The 23,088-nt window shown below is 40.9% G+C and overlaps 1 protein-coding gene across 1 annotated transcript in view; it reads right to left on the bottom strand.

Annotated features, from left to right (window-relative positions):
- Positions 1–5,585, bottom strand: part of ofcc1 (orofacial cleft 1 candidate 1) — a 78,056-nt gene extending 72,471 nt beyond the window's left edge. The window contains exons 1-3 of the mRNA XM_062380010.1: positions 5,568–5,585; positions 1,168–1,234; positions 623–802 (exon numbers count right to left, since the gene is read on the bottom strand). Coding sequence (XP_062235994.1) covers positions 623–802; positions 1,168–1,234; positions 5,568–5,585 — 265 coding nt within the window. The remainder of the gene's footprint in view (positions 1–622; positions 803–1,167; positions 1,235–5,567) is intronic.
- Between the last annotated feature and the right edge of the window lie 17,503 nt (positions 5,586–23,088).

Genomic DNA, 23,088 nt, shown 5'->3' on the forward strand with positions numbered 1-23,088 from the left:
ACCAAGTATGATCAGACCTTTTGTGCATGAAACATAATGTAAATAATTGCTAATAATGACTTGCCATGTACAGCAAAAACAAAATATAGCACATTAAATCAAGAATCTAACGTGACTCATCCCTGAGAAAACTGGCACGCTTGCAGCCTTGAACGCATCCTAATTTACCATCCAATTCCTCAAGAGTTCTCCCTGACATACTGAATTATAAGGCGGCATATTCGTATGCCTGATTGGCCTTAAGCCGTGTTTCGGGGGCGTTCTGAGTACACCACAGACAGTGGATCGGCGTGGTAGCGGAGTAGCATATGTAAATGCACTCTCCTATGACTCTAGCCCACCACAAGGCATGTAGCCGAGAGTGGGAGTTAAGGCTGATTGTGTCGAGGGTACTTCTAGATAGAGATAGAACACCCACTACTGGTGCGTTCTCCGGCAGAGGAAGAACTTATACGAGGGTTGCTTGTTAGGACACGCTAGCTTTGGAATGCAGGGACCAAGAGCCCTCTCGAATGCGGAGAGAGAGAGAGAGAGAGAGAGGAGAGTGAGTGAAAGAGAAAGGTTAGATCAGGAACACATCTACTGTCAACAAATTTGAGGCTAATGAAGAATGAAGCTTCACCTCTTTCTTTGGCAGGGGCTTGCAGCTCCATTTTTTTTGGGTGAGCTGCAAGGGTGCTATCCGGCCTGTCACCTCGAATTTCTCTTCCCACCCAAACCAGAGGAACAGAAGGCTCGGCACTTCCTCCTCCATTAAAAGCTGGATTTTCGATGCCTACCACTGCGTCCCTCTCTTCTTCCCCTGATCACATAAGTAGGAACATATTAAAAAAAACATAGTGACATAAGAGGCCAATACAATAGCTAGTCAAATTGACTCATTCAAAAATGCATTTTTAATAGCGGCAATATTTTTCTGTTGGAGATTTCTGTTTTAAAATGTTCAAGTTCATCCCACTCAAAATTACACTAAAACACATTTAGGTTAAAATTAAATCAGAATCTTGCAGGAGGAGGAGAAAAAAGAGAAGAAGAAGAAATGATTAAAATAATTACAAATTGCGCCCTGACAAGCAAGAGCAAAATTTAGCCCAAAGCCATTTGTCTGTAATTAGTTAATTAATCCTTACACAAATTATGAGCAATAACTCATCAAGCAGGACTCACCCATCAGAAATTCAGCCGACTTGGATTTCTTCTGCTTAGGTTGCTTCAGAGCCTTCTGCTTTAACTTCTGGAGGGAAATTGTTAAATGAATAAATTAGCTGCAGAGTGAAGATCATCATTTATGATCCGCAACTAACACAGTATTTTAAATATGGGATGACACTGAAATGTCATTTAATTTACATCGCCGCTAAAGGGGTCAAGCACTAATTGAACAACAGGAGTGGAAAAAAATGTAATCATAAATAGATAAGAAAAGTTGACACGAATGTGTAATGAAGGTCACATTAAAATACTTCCTCCTTGTTTCTGAACTGAATGGGCACCAACACTCTCTCCTGGAAAATAATGCATTATTGCACAGGCGGCATGAGTCGGCATAGACTTGTACGTGTAAATAAATATGGAAATCCAGACACAGTTCTCATTATTTTCACTCACGTGACCTCAAACCAAAGTCAAAGACCCAAAGGAGGAGAGAGAAAAATAGGCTCAATTGTACATATATACCACCACACCACTGTATATGAGGCTGTATAGTGTTGTAGGTGGTCTGCACCAGAAAGAAAATACAAAAGTGATATATGAAAGCAAGTGTGGGTTTCTTTGAAATCAACTGCATGCGGAACAAACTGCGCAGTCCCACATTTCTCTCATTTCTGCGGACAAGCACAACAATAAGAAAGCTGAGGAGAAAGGCATAAGTAGTTGTTTTCGTTATGGATATGTTTACATAAGAATGCGCCATATAAAAGGGCTCCATTGCTCAAAGCGTATGGAGCTTTTTAAGCATCATTTTATGCAGATTTCAATGATGAACTGTGCTCATGCCCATGAACAGCATGTATTTGTATACAATATTTAATTTCAAAGACAAAATCAAGGGACAGAGAGGTTGGGGGGGCTTATTTCAACTCTAAATGACAGAGCAATTAAAATGGAGGGGGACTACTTCCAGACCAATCTGGTAAGAGGAGTTTTTGTAAATCTGTTTTTACATTCAACAAGCCCTACAGCAAGACATTCATTTATACCACTGAGATTAATGCTTATCTAATTGTAACTTATTTAAAAACCATTTTCTTTTCGACTGGGTACCAATCAGTTCTTTTTCTGAATTTCCCATAGGACGGCGTATGAGACTGGCAAATGCTGCATCACTGGTGACTGTGGCTGTGTGCTGTGTTTTTCTTGCATACTCATTTTTGTCACACGCGTCACACACCTTTCTGCAGGTTACATATTGTTTGTGCGCGTTACAGCTGCACAAATTGGGAATCTCCCTGACACAATTACAGGAAAATTAATCAGGTCATTTCGCTCAATAAAAATAATTGCAAACAATCACCATTAGTTTTGTGTTGTAGCAGGACACTTAACACAAAATTGTGTTGTAAACTAAAGCAGTCATTTAAATTAGCTTCATGATATTTACATCCATTATATGGTATTGAATTTTTGATTGTTATTGGATCCTTAAAGTCATTTCTGAAACCCTATTTGGAATAATGTCCCTCGACAGTAAATCCTATTTTTTTTACTTGACACTTTACTTGAAAATTGTTCCTCAGTCGTTTAACAACAGACACCACGAAAGTTATTGTCGGGGTTGATAGTTTGTTTGCTAATGTAATTAATCATCAAATTAGAACGATGGAAAATAACACTCCTTTATTTGCTGTTTGCCTTCAGGGCTAAAGACTTTTTCAAAAGACCAATGAAGAAATTCCATTAAGTTTTATCTGAGGCTAAACAAATTTATTTTGTTTATCACCCACATTGCTGCATCGAATAATCCAGAATATCATCTTCTTCATATATAACTGCCTTTAATGCACACACATAATACAGACACTATCATATAATCATATAATAACAACTATCATAACATTTTAAGACTATTACTTGAAATATTTCTTTTCTTAGAAATACTCTAAAGCATTTCTTTTTATGTTTTTCCCCCCCTGTTGTCTAACAGTGGCGATTTCTGGCGCTATGCAAAGTGCATTAGCTCCATGTCCTGTAAATGTCAATAACCCCTCTGATTACTGTGAATGTATTATCGCCCGTAAGTTCCGTGGAAAAAAATACACTTAGTAAACACACCAGCGAAAGTACACAGAAGGAGTACAGTACATACTCCCCGGGCCTAATGCTTTAGGTCATTGTCACAAAAAATCTAATCCACACACGGCCCCATGTAAGCGTCTCTGTCTGGAGAAAGCTAAGAAAAATGCCTGGTGCTCATCTCGCTCCCTGGGCCCCACTGACATTGACAGCATGCTCTTTGTAATAAAAGGACTGTTGTTTAATGTGCCATAACTGGATGGAACAGCAGATGTTGCATTTCTGAAACGATAAACAACAATTCAATCCCGGGGGGAAAAGGTATCATAGAGGTTTTTCTGAAATAAAGTGGATCTTCTGATGTAGAAATTGCAATTTAATACCTAAGAAGTATGATATGGCAGAAATGTAAATGGACTCGGTGCAGGATTATATTCCTTACGCCCTGCCTGTCCCACTGCACGTGCATCCATTAAACACATGGTGCTGCGTCGAAGTCACATGCATAAAAATTTGGGTTCAGTATAACACACATATAAAAGTAACACAATGCAATAGCCTCTGTTTATTCTCCTGTCATCTCTCAGTGTAAACCTCCCCACCGCTTTTCTTCATTCCACCGTGTAGCAACAATATGCCTACTTTGCAGCGAACATGAGAAAAAAAAAAGAAAAATCATTTATAGCTGGTGACAAAAAAAAAAATCCATGACATTTTTTTTGACTGTTGTCAAAAAGAATTGAACACAACAGACCCTTGTTCACTTCTTGCTGCATTCACAGGCATCGCTAGAAGGGCTTGGGGAAGACCGCTCGCTGCTAGGGGCTGGTGGGCACAGACAAGCTAGAAAGTGAATTTTGCATACTGTACGGATCATCGCCCAGTTCAGCCCAGTCACATTGAATCTGCCATCAACCAATTGTGCTTCATGAAACCGTCAACCCTCATTTACGTCTGCCTGTTTTCCTTCCCCGCGCTGCTGTAAACAAGGCCCCGGCTTTGAGCTGTCGTCCTCTGTCCCTGTGCGCGCTGCTTGCCGGGGGAGTGCAGACAGCCGCGTCTTCACAGAGCTACTCGGAGCGACCATTTCCCGGAAAGGATTCAAGGGCAAGAGTGCTTCTAGAAACGACAAGGGTCTTAAGAGCTTTACACAGAGACAACTGCATATGCCTTGTGTCTTACTTAAAAAATCACCACATCATTTTATTCTCTTACACCGTGACTTTGGTCCTAATCATGGCAATGAATGAATGAATGAATGATTGTACATGTATTGATAGTGGAATTAAATGATTTCTTAATATAAATATGTTGTATGTGTAAATTTACAGTGTATCTTCATGGGGTGTGATGATATAATGTCAGACAAGATAAAGATTAACAAAGAAGTAAACCTATATTTTGTTTTCTTATAAAATATTTTTGTGTCATTTTTATCATGCAACATAATTAAGAATGGCCATCTCGATAAAATGTCACATGAACGTCTACAAAGAATCTTTATGTAGAAAAAATGAAAGATAAGGTTTCAAAGGCATCAAAATGCGAATTTGTGGAGCAGCGTTATATATGCACAGTAATTCTGACCCACCAAACGGTTTCTTATTAAACAACAACGGCGTCAGTTGGTGTAGACAGAAAACATAATTAGTATTCAAGCTTAATTAATCTACGCTGGCCCCCTTTAAGTGAATTACTCAATTATTTATGCATGTGTGCTCCTTTGATGCTAACAGATTATGTATGTTACTGGGGAAAAAAACCTTGAAAAATGACTTTGAAAACTTTCCGCCATAAATTGTCACTAAAGGCTCCTGCACCGACTCAGAAATGTCTGTGTAGACCATAAATTGCTGAATAATTATGAAGTGAAAGAAAACTTCCTGGACTAAACTGCCGAACTTTAACAAATTGCCATTATTGCCAAACCACCATGCCAAATATTTTCGGGCCTGTCAAGTAAACCATTGCAATCCACCCTCCAAACTTCCAGTGCACAAATAAATCCGCCAAATATGTACTCTCTGTGTGCCCTAATGCGAGGAATGGAAATCCAACACAGGTCGGATCAAGGTCTTTCCTGGGATCATGGGAACTCTTTGGGATTTTCAAGAGCCTTTTTGTTTTTACCCTTGAGAACCAAGCTCTGGCCTCTGCACCCCTCAATCCCCCATTGAGAACCCAGAGGCAGCGCTGAGGAATGCTAAATGTCAATGGTCAGACTGCACCAGCACCTTCAGAGGGAGAGAGATGGAGGTGTAGCCTGCGTGGCCTGGTCTCTTTGTGTTCCACTCTACGCTGCTTAGAGGGGCCAAGAGTGAAATTGTACTCACAGTGCCAAAGGTGTCCATGTCCATAAACTGCAAAAGATCATCGCCGGGCGATCAACGGCAAGGACTGAAGATCATAGTGCAGGAAAATATGATGAGAAATCTGTGCAAACAAGAACAATGTAAAACCTTTCAAGAATCAGAACTGCACATGCAGGCAATATGTATATACATTTCTAGTGCAGTTTTAATATGCCTACAAATTGAAATTTTATGTTTGAGTTATTCAAGCTCAAATTTGCAGAAGAGGTCCTCAGCCTCATTCCCTCATTCCGAGCAGTGCTACACTATCCCTCCCCTGCTTGTGTGTTTAAAAGGGTTATCTCTGCAATGCATCTCGGAGAATAAAGGACAATAAACACTGTTTATTATCACTGACAAATTATTTGCCCTGATTATTCAAATAGCTTATTCATTTATATCTGATACAATAGCGTTTGGGTTTTTATCATCTTTTCCTATGGTAATTCACATGGCTTGCACAAGTTTCTGCTGAAATAGCAAAACAAACCCCAGGCAAAATGTGAAAGATTATCCCATACCATGCGAGCTAGGATGAAATGCTATACTTTTTCACACTGAACACTGCTCCACTGGGTGTGATTGAAAAACATGTAAAGCCATTGAATCTGTGGTTTGTCTATGTGAGGGAAAATGAGTGTTGTAACAAGTGGGCCAATGTTTTTGTAATTGTTTCAAATTACACCCGGTGTAATAACTCAGTGAAAGTAGAGCCGGTGTGCGGTCCGTGCACATTAACTAGGCAAAGACCACAGGATATCCATGCACCTTATCGTGGCCCACGAAAAAACAAACAAAAAAAACAACTTGATTGTGTAAGTGAGGGGAATAAAACTCTTGGGCTGTGGCTCCAGCTGTGTCTATTTGTGTCCAATGGCACTTATCAGCAACTACACAACGGAAGGACAATATGTTCAGATAAAGACGTGCTCTGCTGCATTTCCTCTACATTTGTATTTTATTGATTTAAAGACACCCCAACATTGCTGTTTTTAATTTAAGAGCTGTTTGTGAGAATTACTGAAATGGGTGTGTGTATGTGTGCGTGTCTGTATAAATGTTTTATACAGGCAGTAAAAATTGTGATGTTGTGAGAAAAATACATCCATTAGTTGTTAAAACTGCAAGCCTCCTGCCAAATACTGGCTCCCTAACCAATGGGAGTGCCAGCCCTGTTGTTAACCACATAAATTACTGATTCACTTTTCCACTTTGGGTTCAAGCTCTCTGTCAGAAGCCATATGTGAATATATTACAGTATGTGCATGAAAACCCCTGAAGTACTACCAGTGTAAAGCACTCGCTGGAGTGAGCAAATGTCCAAAAAGCTAGGTTTGACTTCACTGCTATATCAAATTATCTCATCTGCTTACTAAACAATACATTCCTTTGAACACACACTGCCAACACCTGCCAGCAAATGATCCATATACAGAGGTTTTAAATCCATGCGCCACAACTGTTTCCCTGTTTAATCACAACAACACAGGGGTAAATCCAGGGGTGGGGCCAGGGGGACGCTGGCCCCTTGTTTAGATAAATCCCAGATCCGCCACAGTAGTAAAATGTCTGGAATTACCAAATTGTGGGAGGAGTTAAACAGCAAAGAGGTAACACTGCTAATATATAATTAATATGTAACATCTTTCTCCTGGCCTTCTCTCAGACCCCAGATCCTACTAATATTTTTTGATTGTTGAAATGCATTTTATATAGTTGAATAATTTGAATGATGAATAAGGAGGTTGTGTGTTATTATCCTAAAATACAATGACTAAAGTTACAAACATACGGCAATGAACCACACACTGGCCTACATCACACAATAATACTTAAAGGAAGTATGGACTTTGACATCTGCTATGGCACGGTACTACATCCGAAGTAGGACCTGTTTTTACCCTAACTCCCTCTCGTGCCCTGAGAATGACCATCTCTGTTGTCATCTACTCACCTAAACTCAATCAACTCCTAATCCTCCACGACAGTGCGGCCTGTGTTGCACTAGAAAGGGGCGCCTCCACTTTTCAATGGCATGCGACCTGAAATCTTCGTTTGACATTCTGTTTCCCCCCCTGAACACAGATAAGGGATGTAATTCAATAGTCACAGAGGGACTGCGCACCGCGCAGCAAAGAATATTGTATTTGCTTGTGGACAGAGGTCTTTTTCTTAGTGTTTGACAACAGCCATGTCTCCCTCAAGACATAGAGTTAGCACAGCTAACAGTCGGGGTAGAAAAAGGGCAGTTTTTCTTCATCGCTGGGCAATGGAAACATTTTACATGCACATTTACCCTAAATCTACTCTTTGCACTTTAAACTCTACTCACAGCAGCGTATACATCTGCAGCAGCACATTGTTTTCTCGTATATTTGAGTGAATTCATGCAAGTTTCGGCTACATGTGTTTCGTAAAAAAAACTGCCCCGTCTCGGTTACATTTCAATCGGGTAATACCTTTGTTAGTACTTTTTCAACTAAAATATGTTATTTGATCTCACTGGATTATTCAGCAAATCTAATGCAAATAACTGCCACATTATGGGAGTAAAGGTATTGTTATTGTTTAGGATTAAGAGGTATGTTACCTTGTGCAGCCCGAATTCCTCCTCTCTGTGGTTAGCTACACCGCAGTCGTCAAGGCGATGATGACGCAGGCCCTGAAAACACACACACACACACACACACACACACACAAACACACACACACACACACACACACACACACACACACACACACACACACACATTTTCTCAGGTAACCTACTCATGTTCACTTTCACTCACTGAAACAATAGGTTCAACAGAGAGTCTGGATTAAATTCTATTGGATGTATCCAATTAAATCTCACTAGAGATAGTTTACACTAATTGTTGCATGTGCTGTGCATTATTAATTACGTTAAACTACACATGAATTGAAGCAGGAACTGTGTGTTATTTAAGACCATAACATCTGAATCATTCCAAGGCCAAAGCGTCCCATGGGTGTCAGGCTGTATTATAATCTCACATTTTGGTGTAAACTGAGTTGTATCAAGGGAAGGATTCAATTGTAGGACCTTATTGACCATATGGCCTGACTGTTTGTGTTTTAAATGATGTTTCATTATTAATATTGAGTGTGGCATACAGTCTAGAACAGAGATATAAGTGGTAAAACAGGCTGCTTTGTCAATTTTCAGTGCCAATAACAATAAAACTCCCTCAAACAAAAAGCAAGGAGCACATTATGCTTTGTAAACATCCATTATGTAGCATATGACAATTCCTACAAAGTTCCCCCCATGCATTATTTAGAGGGGACTCCAGACGAACGTGTTTCTAAGCCAAAGACAACCCAGAGAGCTTTTACGGCTGCTGTGAAGAATAGGTACACAGCGCCCTACGGACACGTTTGCTCACGTTTTGGAATAAGGCATATTAGCACTAATGTCCCCCTCAGAACAGATCATGAACTACAGCTAATGATTCCCTCGGAACCAACAGTCACACTGTGCTTTACTTATGACCACGAAGCCATCAGGCCATTGGTGGCCTTTTCAACTGAGGAAGAGAGATTGCTCATACGTATCCGCAATGAATAGTCCTCATTTGTTTTGTCAATACGCAGCGGTGAATGTTGTGTTTTATCTAAAGTATATCTTGGCTGCTAGTGGACTCTCCTCTGTTCAGCCATGCTGCAATCTCTCCATGATTATCCCGCAATAGTGCAAACAATCAGAAGTTAACTATGCACAATAACACATCGTTATTGCTCATTTTAATCAATGCAGCTCATGCAAACAGGATTTCTGCCGCACCTCCGTTAGAAACCACTGGGATCCTTTTTGCTCATTAGGCTGGTTAAATTTGATCCAAATAAGATGCCCACCGATGTGGACCTCCTATTTCTTGTCTAAGCTGTCGTTGATCATTTATGCGATTAAATTTAGACCTAAATCTCCATCTTATCCAATTAATTCTCTGTGCAGGCATGAGAGTGGCTAATGATGTTATCTTACCTAATTAACCTGTATAGGGATTCAACTCCAGGACAGGGGATTGTTCATCCCTCATCCGAGCGTTCATTATTATCATTACAATCATTATCATAAAGGGGGCTAACTTATGATGTTGGCCATTCCACCACCATTAATCTAGATTGAGTCCTCTTTTTTTTCTTCTTTTAGGGGAGGGGAATCCTTGGGGTCATTTTTAATTATCACTAAAAGGATGGGAATCCTAGCAAAGCCCAATAAGTTCAGTTGTGGTCACAGCAATCAGCGGAATCCCATGAGAGCACATTACACGGATGTGATTTGACTGCTTATGACTGAGGGGACATTTCAGATTGTGCCGCATTCGAGGGGCCTCTGCGTTCAGTGGCTGCTGTGAAACTATTCTCTCAGTGTTCTGTCAGCTTCCCCTTGAGTGATGGCTTCAACCTATTAACACAGCAGACTTGCAGCAGATCAATAGCCCTCATTGGGCCATGTGTCATTAGTTAATCGGATATTGATGAGGGTATTGACACGCACCTAATTAATCTCAGGCCCAGTGCCGGCTTTCATATGTATCCTTAATTATGCACTTCATCTTAGTTCCTACACATCAGCAGGCTGCCACTTCCTGTTTGACAGTGAGTAAAAGTTAGCTGTCTTGTCTCGCTCCTTTTTATCCCCTTTCTTAGCTCTTTGTTTTCCAGCTGCAGCAGCGCGGAAAACATGCATGTTAAGCACCTTAAAGGCTCATTTATGCTCGACCATACTGAGCCTTCTGTCCATACTCTATCCGTATTCGTGCATGTCTTCAGAAAGCTTACGGTTAAGCACGAGACAGGCAATATGGAGCTGTACCACTGGAAATAGTTGGGGGGCAGTGTTGCCAAAAGCTCAAGCTAGACGACCAAAGGAGACAAGGAAACATTTCAACACAGTTGGAACTTTTTTAATACAAAAAGCACAAGTCGGTAAGTTGGATCCCCTATCGTTAACAACGCAGCTTACTTTGCGCTGCCCCCTAGTGGATGCATTACTTAGTAACCGCGCCAACGTAAAGGACGAACGGAAGTGATGTGGGCAGTAATGGTAAAATCGTTTGAAAAAGACGTATCTGTTTTCGTACATAAATGAGCATTTAGTCACCTTATGTTAATGTATCCGTCAATAGCAATCTGCCAATAACGAAAACCAGTAGCATAAACCATTAGATGTCCAGTAGTTAGAAAATCAGGCGCTGACAATCAGATAACATGCTCACATTTTTTATCTAATATCAAAACAGATAACGCTATGTATGTACATGTGTGTATTTCAATGTCAATGCAATTTTGTATAATGTCTGGATATATATTGAAATTCAAATTACCTTTGATGTACACGTTTACAATGTGCCATTGGCCAAAGAGTCTCATTATCCTTGTCTGATGGTAAGTGTATTTTAACAACAAACTGTGTGTTCAAGGGGCCTACATTTAATCTACATACATGTAACCCCATGTCAATACATGAGCTTTAAGATATAAGCTCATCTCTGACTTCTTTGCACCTGCATGTGTGTGTGTGTGTGTGAATGCATGTCTGTGCATGTGTTGAAACACACAGCCTGATCAATATGGCTGTGCATAAACACACTGGTGCACAGATGAGAGAGCACCTGAAGGTGACCCTGACTACTGGCATCACCACAGGGCTCCAATAAGCTGCTCCTCAACCGCTGCTCTGCAAACCACAAATCTCTAACTTTTAGCCTTCTGCTGTTGGTTTGATTATTGTTTATAGATACAGCCGAGAATTAAAGTATGGCCCGCAGGCAGCATAATTATTTACAGCTGAAAACTCATATCATTACCAGCATGCTCCTAATTGCCAGAAGTAATATCAATGTTAGTTGATTAAGTGCATTTTTTTTTTTCCGTCTTCAGTCTCCGTAATGTGCAGAGATTGTTTTCCCTCAGCATATGGGGTGACGGTTTATCTCAATACAGCTGTTCATCTGGCTTGACTTCTGTTTTTCTTTTTTTTTTCGCTGTTAATTCCCAGAGCATCTTCAGAGGGTTGCGATCAATTGCTCCCCTTTTTGTACTTTGCTCACAAGGTCACAGAAAACATATTCATCCTTCACTGCTCAAAAATAATTCATCTCTGTAAAGATTTTCCCTAAATAGATACAGATGTGACTTACGGGAGCAACAGGGCACCTTTTGACTTGAAATGATGTCAGAGCTACAGCGAGAGGCCCCGTTTGCTCTTTAATTCAAAATTATGATTAATTAAAACAAATGATTATTTGGCCTGGACCTCCCTCCCTCCGTTATCAACACGTCAAAATATTTCATTCCGTATTTAAGGCAACAAGAAAGATGAGGTTGTAAATAACGCTGCCTGTGAAGGGAAAATACATAAACCTTGAAGGCTGCTTTATTATTCACATATAGATTACTCAAACAGGAACGGAGCACGGCAGCACGAGAAAGCTCTTTCTTAGATCTGAACTCTGAAATCTCCCATCGCAGAGTTCATGCTTTGTGTTTTTTTATTTCAATTTGAAAAGGGCAAAGGTCAAACTGTTCCGACAGTGAATAGTCATCAGATCTACACAAATATTCTTTGTCTGCGCTTTTTTTTTTTATTTTGGTCACATTGTCATTTACAGAGACTCGGATTCTTTTGTAGTTCTCAAAATCGAGTTAATCCTCTCATATTTTGTCTTTTTTCTCTCATGTGAATATTTTTCCAGACGACGGATATGTGAAGCCTCAACTTTGCTTCAATGATACTTGAGAACAAATGCTTTGCAAGTGAGCTCGCCTTGAATTATACAGCATAAGTGATACAGTACATAGAGGGAAAAGTCATAGGCGACAATTACACTAAATTTTTCAACATTTCCTTTGAACCGGATTCATGTCTGACGTGGCCCCGAAAGCCCGAGTCTATAAGGCGGTTAACAATGGCAGGGATCCATCTCATGCTTCTGGAGTTAAATTGTGCAGAGGAGTGGAATAATTGTTTAAAGGGCAATGCAAATAGTGATTAAAAGTTGGCCTAGGGTCATCATTAGGGCATGATCTCAGAGAAATTGAGAGCAAAAGGGGGGCGTGTCTCAGAAACGTCTTGCTGACCAACATGGGTATCTCGCATGCTACTTACGTCGCTCGGAAAAAGATGGATAATGCGACTTTTGACAGGCGGTGATTCTTCCCCGTTGATGAGCACACTGTGAGTTCACGCACAAAAACACTTGAGGGAATTACACGAGCGCCGGGATGAAACTTTTGCGCCGCGGATAGATTGTTTCCTTTCTTTGTCATTCGTTCGAAGATGCGGTGATGTCATTGCAAGGCGGAGGTCCTAAGCTCTCTTTTAAAGATCAAGAGGCCACAGGCGGTGGTGGCCCCCTTGCAAGAGAAGCATATGACAGGAAATGCAGTCTGAGACGTATCTGAGGGGAGACATACGTTGATGAATCACGATAATGAAGAGGAAGATGTAAAATTGGGTGTAATTGTTGAGGATATTAATAATAAGCAAATCTGGTTTACATGATATTTATAGATAACATAAGCATAAAGCCTCATTATTGATTTAACATAAACCTTAGAAGTTGTTGATAACTTCTCAATTTACATTTCTATACAATTAAGCTTGTGCCATAGAACCACATAGATCCAGAACTATTCTTTCACTCTCTCTCTCTCGTTTCAATCGGACCATTTCTGAATATATTTTAAAGTAATCATTAACCTGCTATTGCTTGCCAAAATAAAGGTGTGTCAGTGCACAGCCACTGGTAAACCAAGTTCACTCCTCTTGTTCCTCTCAAGGTCCAAACTGTCAACGGAGCTGCTAACAATGTGATTTTTGTATCTTTGTGTCAATACATCTCGCCCTTTGCACTTCATGTCACTCTCACTCATTTTCTGGCTACAAAACATTTGACATTGCCAATAGCAAAGCACATGTCTTCACGTCAATTATTGATAAGCTTATTTTGTTTACTTTACTGTAAAACCGTTGGGCATTGCAGCAGGGGTAAATCCTCAGCTACAGTGTAAACAGCTAAAACTCCTGTAAATTCTACTATTGTTTGTTCAACAACATTCAAAGTTTCAGCTTGTGAAGAATAAAGGAAAAACAAACTTGAGTCCTCATGGAACATATTTGTGAGCTCGAACAGTTCCTGTGTTGGTGGCTCATAAGGTTGTGAGCCTGTTTGAATAAAGCACCAGCAACTAGTTTGTCAAACTCCTGCTGCAACAGCAGCTGCTCACCTGAAATGAGTCGACCCTGAGCTCCCAGGTCACTAAGCTAAGCCACGCATCTGTCTGAATATCTGTGAGAGCGTTTGAAATGTAAATGCCTTCAGTGACCAACTGCACTCAGCTTGTCTTCAATGGACATGCATCACTGACCCTTAGGGCATTAGCTAGCTCATTGGACTATTCATAGACTGTGTCCTCTGCCTCCTGCCTTTCAAGTTTTTTAAAGGGTATAATGTTCACTCTGTGAGTTTAACCTGGATCTCTTTTTAACTTTTAATGATCTATTTCCTACAGTTAATGATTCAACACAAAGTTTACTACTGTGTGTGTGCACTGACATATTAATGCCCAGGCGAAGCAAGGACACAGCTAGATGTAAAAGTTCAATGGCGGAGCACTATTTCCTACTGTTTGTCCCACTCTTGAACCCATTGCCCTTTTTTGAATTTTAATTTGTTTCTTGTAATGTAATTTTCAATAAACATTACCACTGAAGACAGGGGCAGTGTATTCGGGGGAAAGGTGCGACTGACTCTCCAAGGCCTCAAGGGAAGAGGCCCCATGAATAGCCTGAAACAAAACCTGTTTATTTGCAGTTTCTTATTTATAAGGAATTTATTACACTTTAAGGCACTACCCAGCCCTTACAAAAGATGACAAATGGTTTAATCTGATCAGCTACGCTTAACGCTAACCTAGCCACATCACTCCTGAGGTTTCACCAGAAAGCTAGATCACCTGTTGTTAAGTCAAATCCAGCTACACCAACAGAAAACGGAGAGGGAAAACAGGCTTTGGTGAAGTTATTTTAAAAGAAAGATGAACTCAACTAAAACAGTTTAAGATGGGTTTAAACTGATATTAGTAGTTGTTAAGATTGAAGGTCGTAAACCAGGAATCTATGTAGGAGGCTAAATGCGTTGTATAAACATCATTGCAACAATGTCATATGACCTATAACATTATGAAACTCAGAACCAGAGTTGTAAGACAAGGTTAGCGTATGAAGTATTGTGCTACACCCCAGTCTATGCCCTGATGAAAACATTAGATACTGTCTCATAGTGTAGATTTGCCTCCAACTGCATATTCTAAGAAAAATTACCTCGTCCTTTTCTGGAACAACATGAAAAGCGTGTTTAGCTAAGTAATTTAATAACAGTTCTGTAGTCATTTATTTATTTAGTTGGATGCTCAGCGTGGTCGGTGTTAAAGGTTAACTCTGATTCATCTTTTGTTACGCAAGCTTTTCTCAAGCAAGCCAGGTAATTCTCAGTAAATCCTGCTGACATGGTATTTTTAATTCACATACACAAAGATCATGACACACAATGTGTCTGTTTAGTGTTATGATACAAACCAAGTGCCTCAAGAACAAGTTTTTGTTTAAGCTGACACCCATAACTCATTCTTGGATGAACTTGAACCTTTTATATTGTAAATCTTGCTAATCCACAGAGTTTGCTGTGAGATGAAGAGCATTAACTGTTGCTCTGTGGAAGTTGTTTAACCAGAGAGGCAAAGTACATAAAAGGCAGGAGTCAGTGGTAGTTTGCCTGTGCTTATTCTTTAATTGCTTATGTCTTAGTCCACATTCCAGCTGCAAATCCATCTATTTATATCTATATCCAAGTATTTTCTTAGTTACAGATTTTATAAATATATATAAAATACATTGTATTGCACAATATTCCACTTTCATTAGTCATGAACGAACTTTTAAAGATTGAGAAACACTAGGGGAATTCAAAGGCAGGTTATCCCAGTGTCTCAGAGCACAAATACTGAACAAAAATGTTAATACCCATAATTAAACACCCCTTATATTGAAAACTATGCAGCTCCTTTGCAGCTTGAGCATTGCAGTGTTCCTTCAGAGTGATGGCTGACGCTCAGTTGAGCACTTTACCCTTTGTGTTTTGTTTTTTCTGTCACATCTACCTCTCTTTTTCTCCACAGGACAAAAAAATTGCAGCCAAAGTGGATGTCGTCGAAGCCGAGGGCGATCGCGGCTCCATTTTCACATGAGCGAGTGTTAGATGTGAGTCTGCGTGGTGCAAGTCTAAGAGCTCAATATCTCCAGCACATGAAGTTATAAAGAAGACAGAAGCAAAGCATCCTCTGTTGAATAAAAGTCATACATCGCTCGCAGGCACCGAAACACGAAAGAAGTTGAGTCGTGAACGTATTATCAAACAAGATTGGAGAGTGGCAAATTGGTAATTAGCCCCTCCGTTGCAAATGAGCATTACAGTCTTGCTTATGACTTTCCTCTCTGGTCCCCAAAGCCTCTTCTATTAATTTAGCTCTGAGCGGCCATCTATAAACAGGCTAAATAAGCTGTTAGCCTAAACGACGAGTGCAAATGAAGGGCTGGCTAAATATGCTGAAGGTAAGAGAGATAGGGAAACATCCAGCGCCCAAATTACAGCAAGTTGACAGGGGTGATGCTGGAATCATACACATTTTCTTTGGGATTCCATGAAATGAAAAATGTATTTTTAATGAAATTTGATTGTTTATGATTCGCTTATCGCTATTTCTGGCTTCGCAGAATAAAGAAAAGTCAGGTCACTAATTAGATAAGACTTTATTTATAACGAAGGGAATTCTTGTGGCAGCTTGCTGCAAAATTTAAGTGAAAATAAAAATGTATAAAGTGTATTATAAGTGAAGATGTAATTGTGTAAAGGGTCAATGCAGAACTAGTGCCTAATAGAAATAACAATAGAAATTAGAATAAAATAATGCAGTAAGTAGTAATCATAGTTGGAGTAAGTCATATGAAATATTGCACATGATATTATTAATGTTACATATTAATACTAATATACATGTGAGTGATTCCTTACATCTATTTTCTATATGTTTGATGAAAATCCCAAGTGTACAACTCAAAAAAGTCTGATATAAATTATAGAAATCAAATATAAATCTCTGTTTATTGGAAAAAATGGCACCTGACTTTTTTTTCAAATTAAACTCCCCTTCACCCATGATTATTATCATCTAGTAACATAAATCCAATGATTGCAATTTAATGAACCAGAAGAATAATGAATGAAATGAAATATCCAACAGCATAAAACATGATTATCACTTAAACAATATTTTGAATTATTAGTTAAGTTATATAAGTTATTAATTCATTTGTATGTGAATATGCCTGATGTGAGAAGCCCGCCGTCGTTTGGCACATATCATGCTCTGTTTCTCAGCTTTAATAGTCCTTTCTCGTGAGGTCAGTTTCCTGCTTCAGAATCCATTCAGCCCTCTGGTTGTCTTGCATAAGAACAAGCTTGGCCCATTACCGCAAAATGAAAAGGAAGCACGGCAGAAAAGCCTCCAAATTAATTTACAGTAGCACACACCTCACAGGTAACTGACTCGAGTTTGATGTAATTACTCCTGAAACCATAAATGGCTGTAATTGAGAAAAAGCCTACAGCATACAAGGATAACAAATGGCGAGATAATGGAGGCAGTGAACGTCTGAGGTGCTCAGATTGATGTGAGCAGTGAGAAATATCGGGCTTCCTGCAATTCTTGCAAATACACCTCACCAACCCTGGTAGCACTGCTGCCCCGTGCTTGCCCTCCTCTCCAGTACGCCACTCATATTCAGATGAGCCAGCCATTAGCTCTAAGTGGTCTTTACTCCTTAATCCTGCCATTTCATGAATGAGTCAATTTTCGGCATTAGACATTAGCCCGTGGCGAGGGTCAAAAGGTCAGCTATGGTAAATATGAGCTGCAAACCTGCAATTAAGGGGATTAATAAGGGCTCGTTCTAAAGCTGTCAAACAAAGCACGTTTTACTGGAATGGGAGATGGGTGCTGGCCATTCAGGATGAGTGACATGTCAGCTTCTAAAATGTTCGGAATGTTTCCCCCGCGACTGAGCTGTGCCCTCCTCTGACCTCAGCTGTGGATGTCAGGTTTTAAAGCCATCTCTCTCCCTCGTTCTGCCGTCCTGCCCACATTGTGTCCTAAATGGCCACTGCATGGTTTTAATGCAATAGACAAAATGGCATTAAGGTTTTTTCCTCTATAACAGAGTGGGGAGAAAGGCCGTTCAGCAAAATAGACTGGAAAGAGAGAGAGAGAGAGAGAGAGATAGAGAGAGAGAGAGAGAGAGAGAGAGAGAGAATGAAAGGGAAAAAAGGGAGAGAGAGCACTCTCGCATCCCTGCCCTTCCACTCCATCAAGTATGCACCGGGGCAGACGGACATATGGGTGACGCTACATTCTTTAAAGAGAGGAAGCATGTTCCTGACGACAACTCCCAACACCCCCCCCCCTGTCCCCGTCCCGGTCCCCTCTCTCTTACCCCGTCACTCACAAATTGCCCAATCCGAATGTCAGGCCTTCTCTTTATCAACCAAGTCCATTGTCTGCCAATTCATGGGCACTGACGAGAAGCCGCCCACAAACTCTGGAGCCACTCGTCTGCGTATTATTGTGTGCACATCTATGTGTTTGTGTGTGTGTGTGTGTGTGTGTGTGTGTTTAGATTCGCTGCCTCGCTGTTATTAGTAGTCAGCTTGGTTAAAATGGGGGCACACAATCAGACACACGGCCAAAAAATCAATACAGCTTTGCCTGTGCCTGACCCACATACAGGGAGGCCAATCGAGGCGGTGACATTATTTTGAAAGCGAGCGTGCATCGGGAGGAGTGTGTGCATGTGCCGACGTGCATGTCAGTGTGCATGTGCGAACGTATGGACAGGCATGTCAGCGATCATGTGCATATGTATATACACGTGTGGGTGTGTGTGTGTGTGTGTCCATTGGAAATGCACATAAACACATTCATTCAAGTGTGTGTGTGTGTGGTGAGCGGTTTTGTTGTACCGCACTCGCGAGGGTTTAACAGCTTTGTGGGAACCAAACTTCTGGCCGCCATGAGTTTAAATGGGCTGTTTGTGGATTAGGACTTTGGTTAAGGGTTATGAGAACAAAAAAGTTTTAGGCAAGGGGTTGAGGTCATGCAGTTGGTTGTGGAGGTTAAGGTTAAGGTAAGGGGCCTGGGAAGGAATTCTGTAAATGACCGGTCCCCATTCTGGTAGGTGTACAAGCGGTGTCTGTGAGTGTGAGAGTGTGCGTGTGAGTTTGTGTGTGTGTGTGTGTGTGTGTCTGAATGTTGGGCCTGAGTGGGTGTTGAGTTCACACAAGCCCTTCCCGCTGCCTGACTTCACTGTCACTGATTGCAAGCGACGCAGAGCTAATAAAAGAGCAAAGCTGACTGTCAGCAGCGATTAGGCTGCCTACAAAGACAAGACAAAGAGAGGGGAGAGCACCGCGGCGTTAGCTAGGGTCATTAAACAACTTGAGTCAAGGAGATTTTCAGACTAACCTGGTTTATTAAAGGGGAGGAGGAGAGCCGCTGCACGGAGCTGCTTGCTGTGAGTTTGCAAACACGTTTAGACTCAAAAGTGTTGATGACTTCAGGTTTGGGAAATTCAATGATAGATTGTCACGATTGATTTTCTCAACGAAGAAGGTCGTCTGTGCACTGCAAAGAGTCACGGGTCGGGATCAGTATTGCAAAGGGAATAATTGTATAGGACTATCTCTAAGAATTAAAAATGTAAATGTGAAGTTTGTTATTATGTTTGCTGAAGGAAATTTGAAATGTGTAATAACTGCAGAGCCTGAAACCTCCAATCAAAACTCTCACCTTTAGGAAGTCATGTTTTTCCTTGAAGAGAGATGAGAGGCGGCTCAAAGTTGGACATGAACCCCTGCAGAATTGATTGGTAGGCCCCTTTTTTACTTCCCTGGCCTCTACTCTGGTCTAAACTTCACATTGTGGTTACTAAAGGCAAGTTTAGAAATAAAATGTGACATAATTAGTTTAATTCACTGTATCCTATCACACTTGTGCACAGTAACATTTGCTTCCCCAAAAGTAGTCAACATACATGTTCCTCAAATGCCATGCAACATCTTTTGAAATCCTCTGTTCAATTCAGAGTCAGTGTGACAACCCATGTGGAATAAACTCACTTCCTGTTGTTTTTCACTCACTCCAGCTTCACTTCCTCACATTTCCCCCCGACTGCACTCACCAGACCTGCACCTCACCCAGTTTGCATGCACCTGCTCACACACTTGTCTCTGTACTTTATGATGAATTGAGCTCAGTGTTGTTGCCTCATTCCTGCTCGTGGGTCTGTTTTCTCGGTCCAGTCGTCACAGTCAGGTGGACCTACTTGATTTCAGCTCATCGGATTCTCATCGGATTCTCACAGTCTGTAACGGCTTCTTTGGAGCTCCTTGTCATTGAGTTGGTCTCGTTCTCTGATCAGTTTTTGTTTTGTTTTTTTACGGGATATGAAGTGCAGTCATTTCCCGACACTAGTACAGATGAGTCAGCGTTCATTCAGATGCATAAGTGAGTGTTTCTGTATAATTACGCTCCTGATCCGTCCTCTTGAAGCACGTTTTACTGTGACAAACCTGAAACGATAAACACAAACACTCGCTTGTTCAAGCACGTGTGCAAAACATTCAAACACGTGAAATCCCAGAGTCAGTTCCAGGACTTCTCCCATTGGCTGGCCGCCCTATTGCAGGTACCTGTAGCTCTCCTGACTGACAGGGGGAATTAGTTAATGGCCTCTCTTCGCCTTTTAGCAATGTTCGCTCTCTGGCTCACTGGCTGGCAGCAAGGTTACCTCCCCGTCTCTGGCTTTTCTTCTTTTTTTTTAACCAGCCTTCACTTTAGCATCATGAGTAATAATATTATCCATAGATATATCAAGCCTGAAAGCAACCCATGTCCTTTTTAAAGCTTAAGTAGGTACAGTTTGTGTGCAAATGTGAACAAGAAGGGAGATAGTGAAGAAGAGACAGGCCTAAGCTGCATTTACCATCTACCTGTCCGAACCTAATGTTTATTTAGTCCAAACTCGACTCAGCCATGTAACCAGTTAAACTAATTTAATGGGTTATTTTTGGTCTGATCCTTGCATCAAGTCAAGGGCAGTGTCTGACGCTTGCAAAAGCCTTACCTTTCTGCCTGGGTTGAGGAAGAAGCAGGAGTAATGGATGGATGGAGGGAGGCAGGCCAGGATGGACTGAAGTAATTGAAGAAAGAGGTGACCTGAAAGCCCAGACAGGAGGCAGTAAAAGCTGCAGTCAGGCCAGCATGCGGGAGGTCTTAGGGCAACTTGTAAGTGACATGTAAACGGATATCGTGCTTTAGAGCTTCTTGTAAACTTTTCCTCAGAAACGACATCACGACCCTGATAAATTTGAAATGTGTTACCGGGGACACAGGTTGACTTATGCATTACTGTGTTCCTTTCATATGCACCCTCTCAAATACACACCTAAAAGCTGCTCATATTAAAGGAAGAACCGGAATAACTCAGATATGGAAATATTCTGTACAATCCAAACGCAGTGTGAGATGATCTGTTATGGATTCTTTTCTTTTTTTTGCCCCTGAGGCAATTTAGCCCAAATAAAACGAGAGGAATGAGCACTCTTAAAGTTTTGATTCTGTCATTTATACATTCACATATAAATCTAAAATGTCTCCTTCACTTTGATTAAAAATGAAGTGGTAACAAAAAAGTCGTGCTTCAGAACATTCTGGAATCCTTTTGTTGCATGTGCAAAAAAGTCAAGGGAGGGTTGATTAATTTTTCAGAAATCGTGCATATCAAGTTGTTTTAGGATCTTTTTCTTTTTCTCCTTTTTCTCACATATGTATTTTTTTTGTCATTGTCTCTATTTCTGTCTATTTAGAGATTTATTTTTGCTTCCGTCGACACATACACATAAGAAGTTAGGAGTCCGCATGCACACACACACACACACTATCACACACACACAAGTTACTGTATCACAGAAACAAAACCCGTATCAAATGCACATGCCTGAGATGCAGGCGCACTCACAAAAATACACTCGCACTCGAATAAAAACAAAAAACTCAGTCATATGCAGGGTGAGTCATACACAGACACACACACACACACACACACACACACACACAAACCCAAAGCTTGTTTTTCCAGCTTGTGTTAGAAATGACTGCCAAGAAGCAGGGGTATCCCACAAGCCCTGTAGCCAAGAGACCAAGGCTGATAACCAGATTGAAACTTGCTGTGTGTGTGTGTGTGTGTGTGTGTGTGTGTGTGTGTAAGTGAAAGGAAGAGGGCTTTTTTTCATTTCTTATTTCATTTTATTTATTTGTTGCTATGTGAATGAAAGTGAGAGTCCCGTGTGGAGCGGTGTTCAGGTGCACACATCTCAACGTGCTCTGATTTGTAAAGCTTGTTTGTTTCCCACATCTGGCCGTGCACTGAATCTATGTATTTGTGCTCAAACGCAGCAAGTGCTCTGCTTGTTTTCATAAGCATGTGGGTTTGGCATTAATATACTGTAGACTCGGCTCGTCTTTCCTCCCTGGATCCCTCCGACTAACTTGCCTTTGAAGGCCCGGTCTTATTGCTCCCCTTTCCCCCTGCAGGTCACCCTCTCTGCAAAGAGGCTGGCGGGCTGCCCCCCCTGAAGCCGGCCTCCCTGGGGGTCTCTTGCAACTGCACCCCAGGAAGTGTTTTGGACCGCTCTGTTACAATTATTCTGTGGCCATCTGTATGTTTTCGCTGCTGCAAATCGATGTGTGCGGAAATGTGGCAGTTGGGTGGATGCGGCTGAATGTGCAATATTTTATGGAGGCTTTCGTCAGCGGCTTTAATGAAATATGGGATATATTACAGATGGCGAGGTGAGAAAGTACGAGCGATCACTCATTGCTATGAATCAGAAATTAGAAACGTTTTCAGGATTTATTTTATTGTGTGAGTACACTGCAACACTGTCTCAGAAACACAACACACACAAAAACACACACAACATAAGTCTGCCATTCCCGCTACAGTAACAGTGCCCCCCAGGCAAAAGACAGACTGTGAGGGCAGAGAAGTTTTTCTACTGTTCACTTCTACTTTGTAAAAGTTATATCTTGCAAAAAGATATAAAACATAAGTAAATGGGAAACTGCCAGATTCACCTTCCGAGATACCAAGTTACTGAGTTTCACACACAGAGGAAGTTAATATAAATAAAGTAAGAATATATATCACAATACAAAACACCGAAAAGTGAGAGAGAAGCAAACAAAACTCAAATCTGAACATTCAGCAAATCATAACACTGTAAGTTTTGGGGAAGATGATTCCACAGAGTTGGAGCTAAAATAGCAAAGGCTCAAAAACTCTTTGTTGAGTAGGGGATGG

The sequence above is a fragment of the Platichthys flesus genome, chromosome 21 (genome assembly GCF_949316205.1).
Source record: "Platichthys flesus chromosome 21, fPlaFle2.1, whole genome shotgun sequence".
Lineage (NCBI taxonomy): Eukaryota > Metazoa > Chordata > Actinopteri > Pleuronectiformes > Pleuronectidae > Platichthys > Platichthys flesus.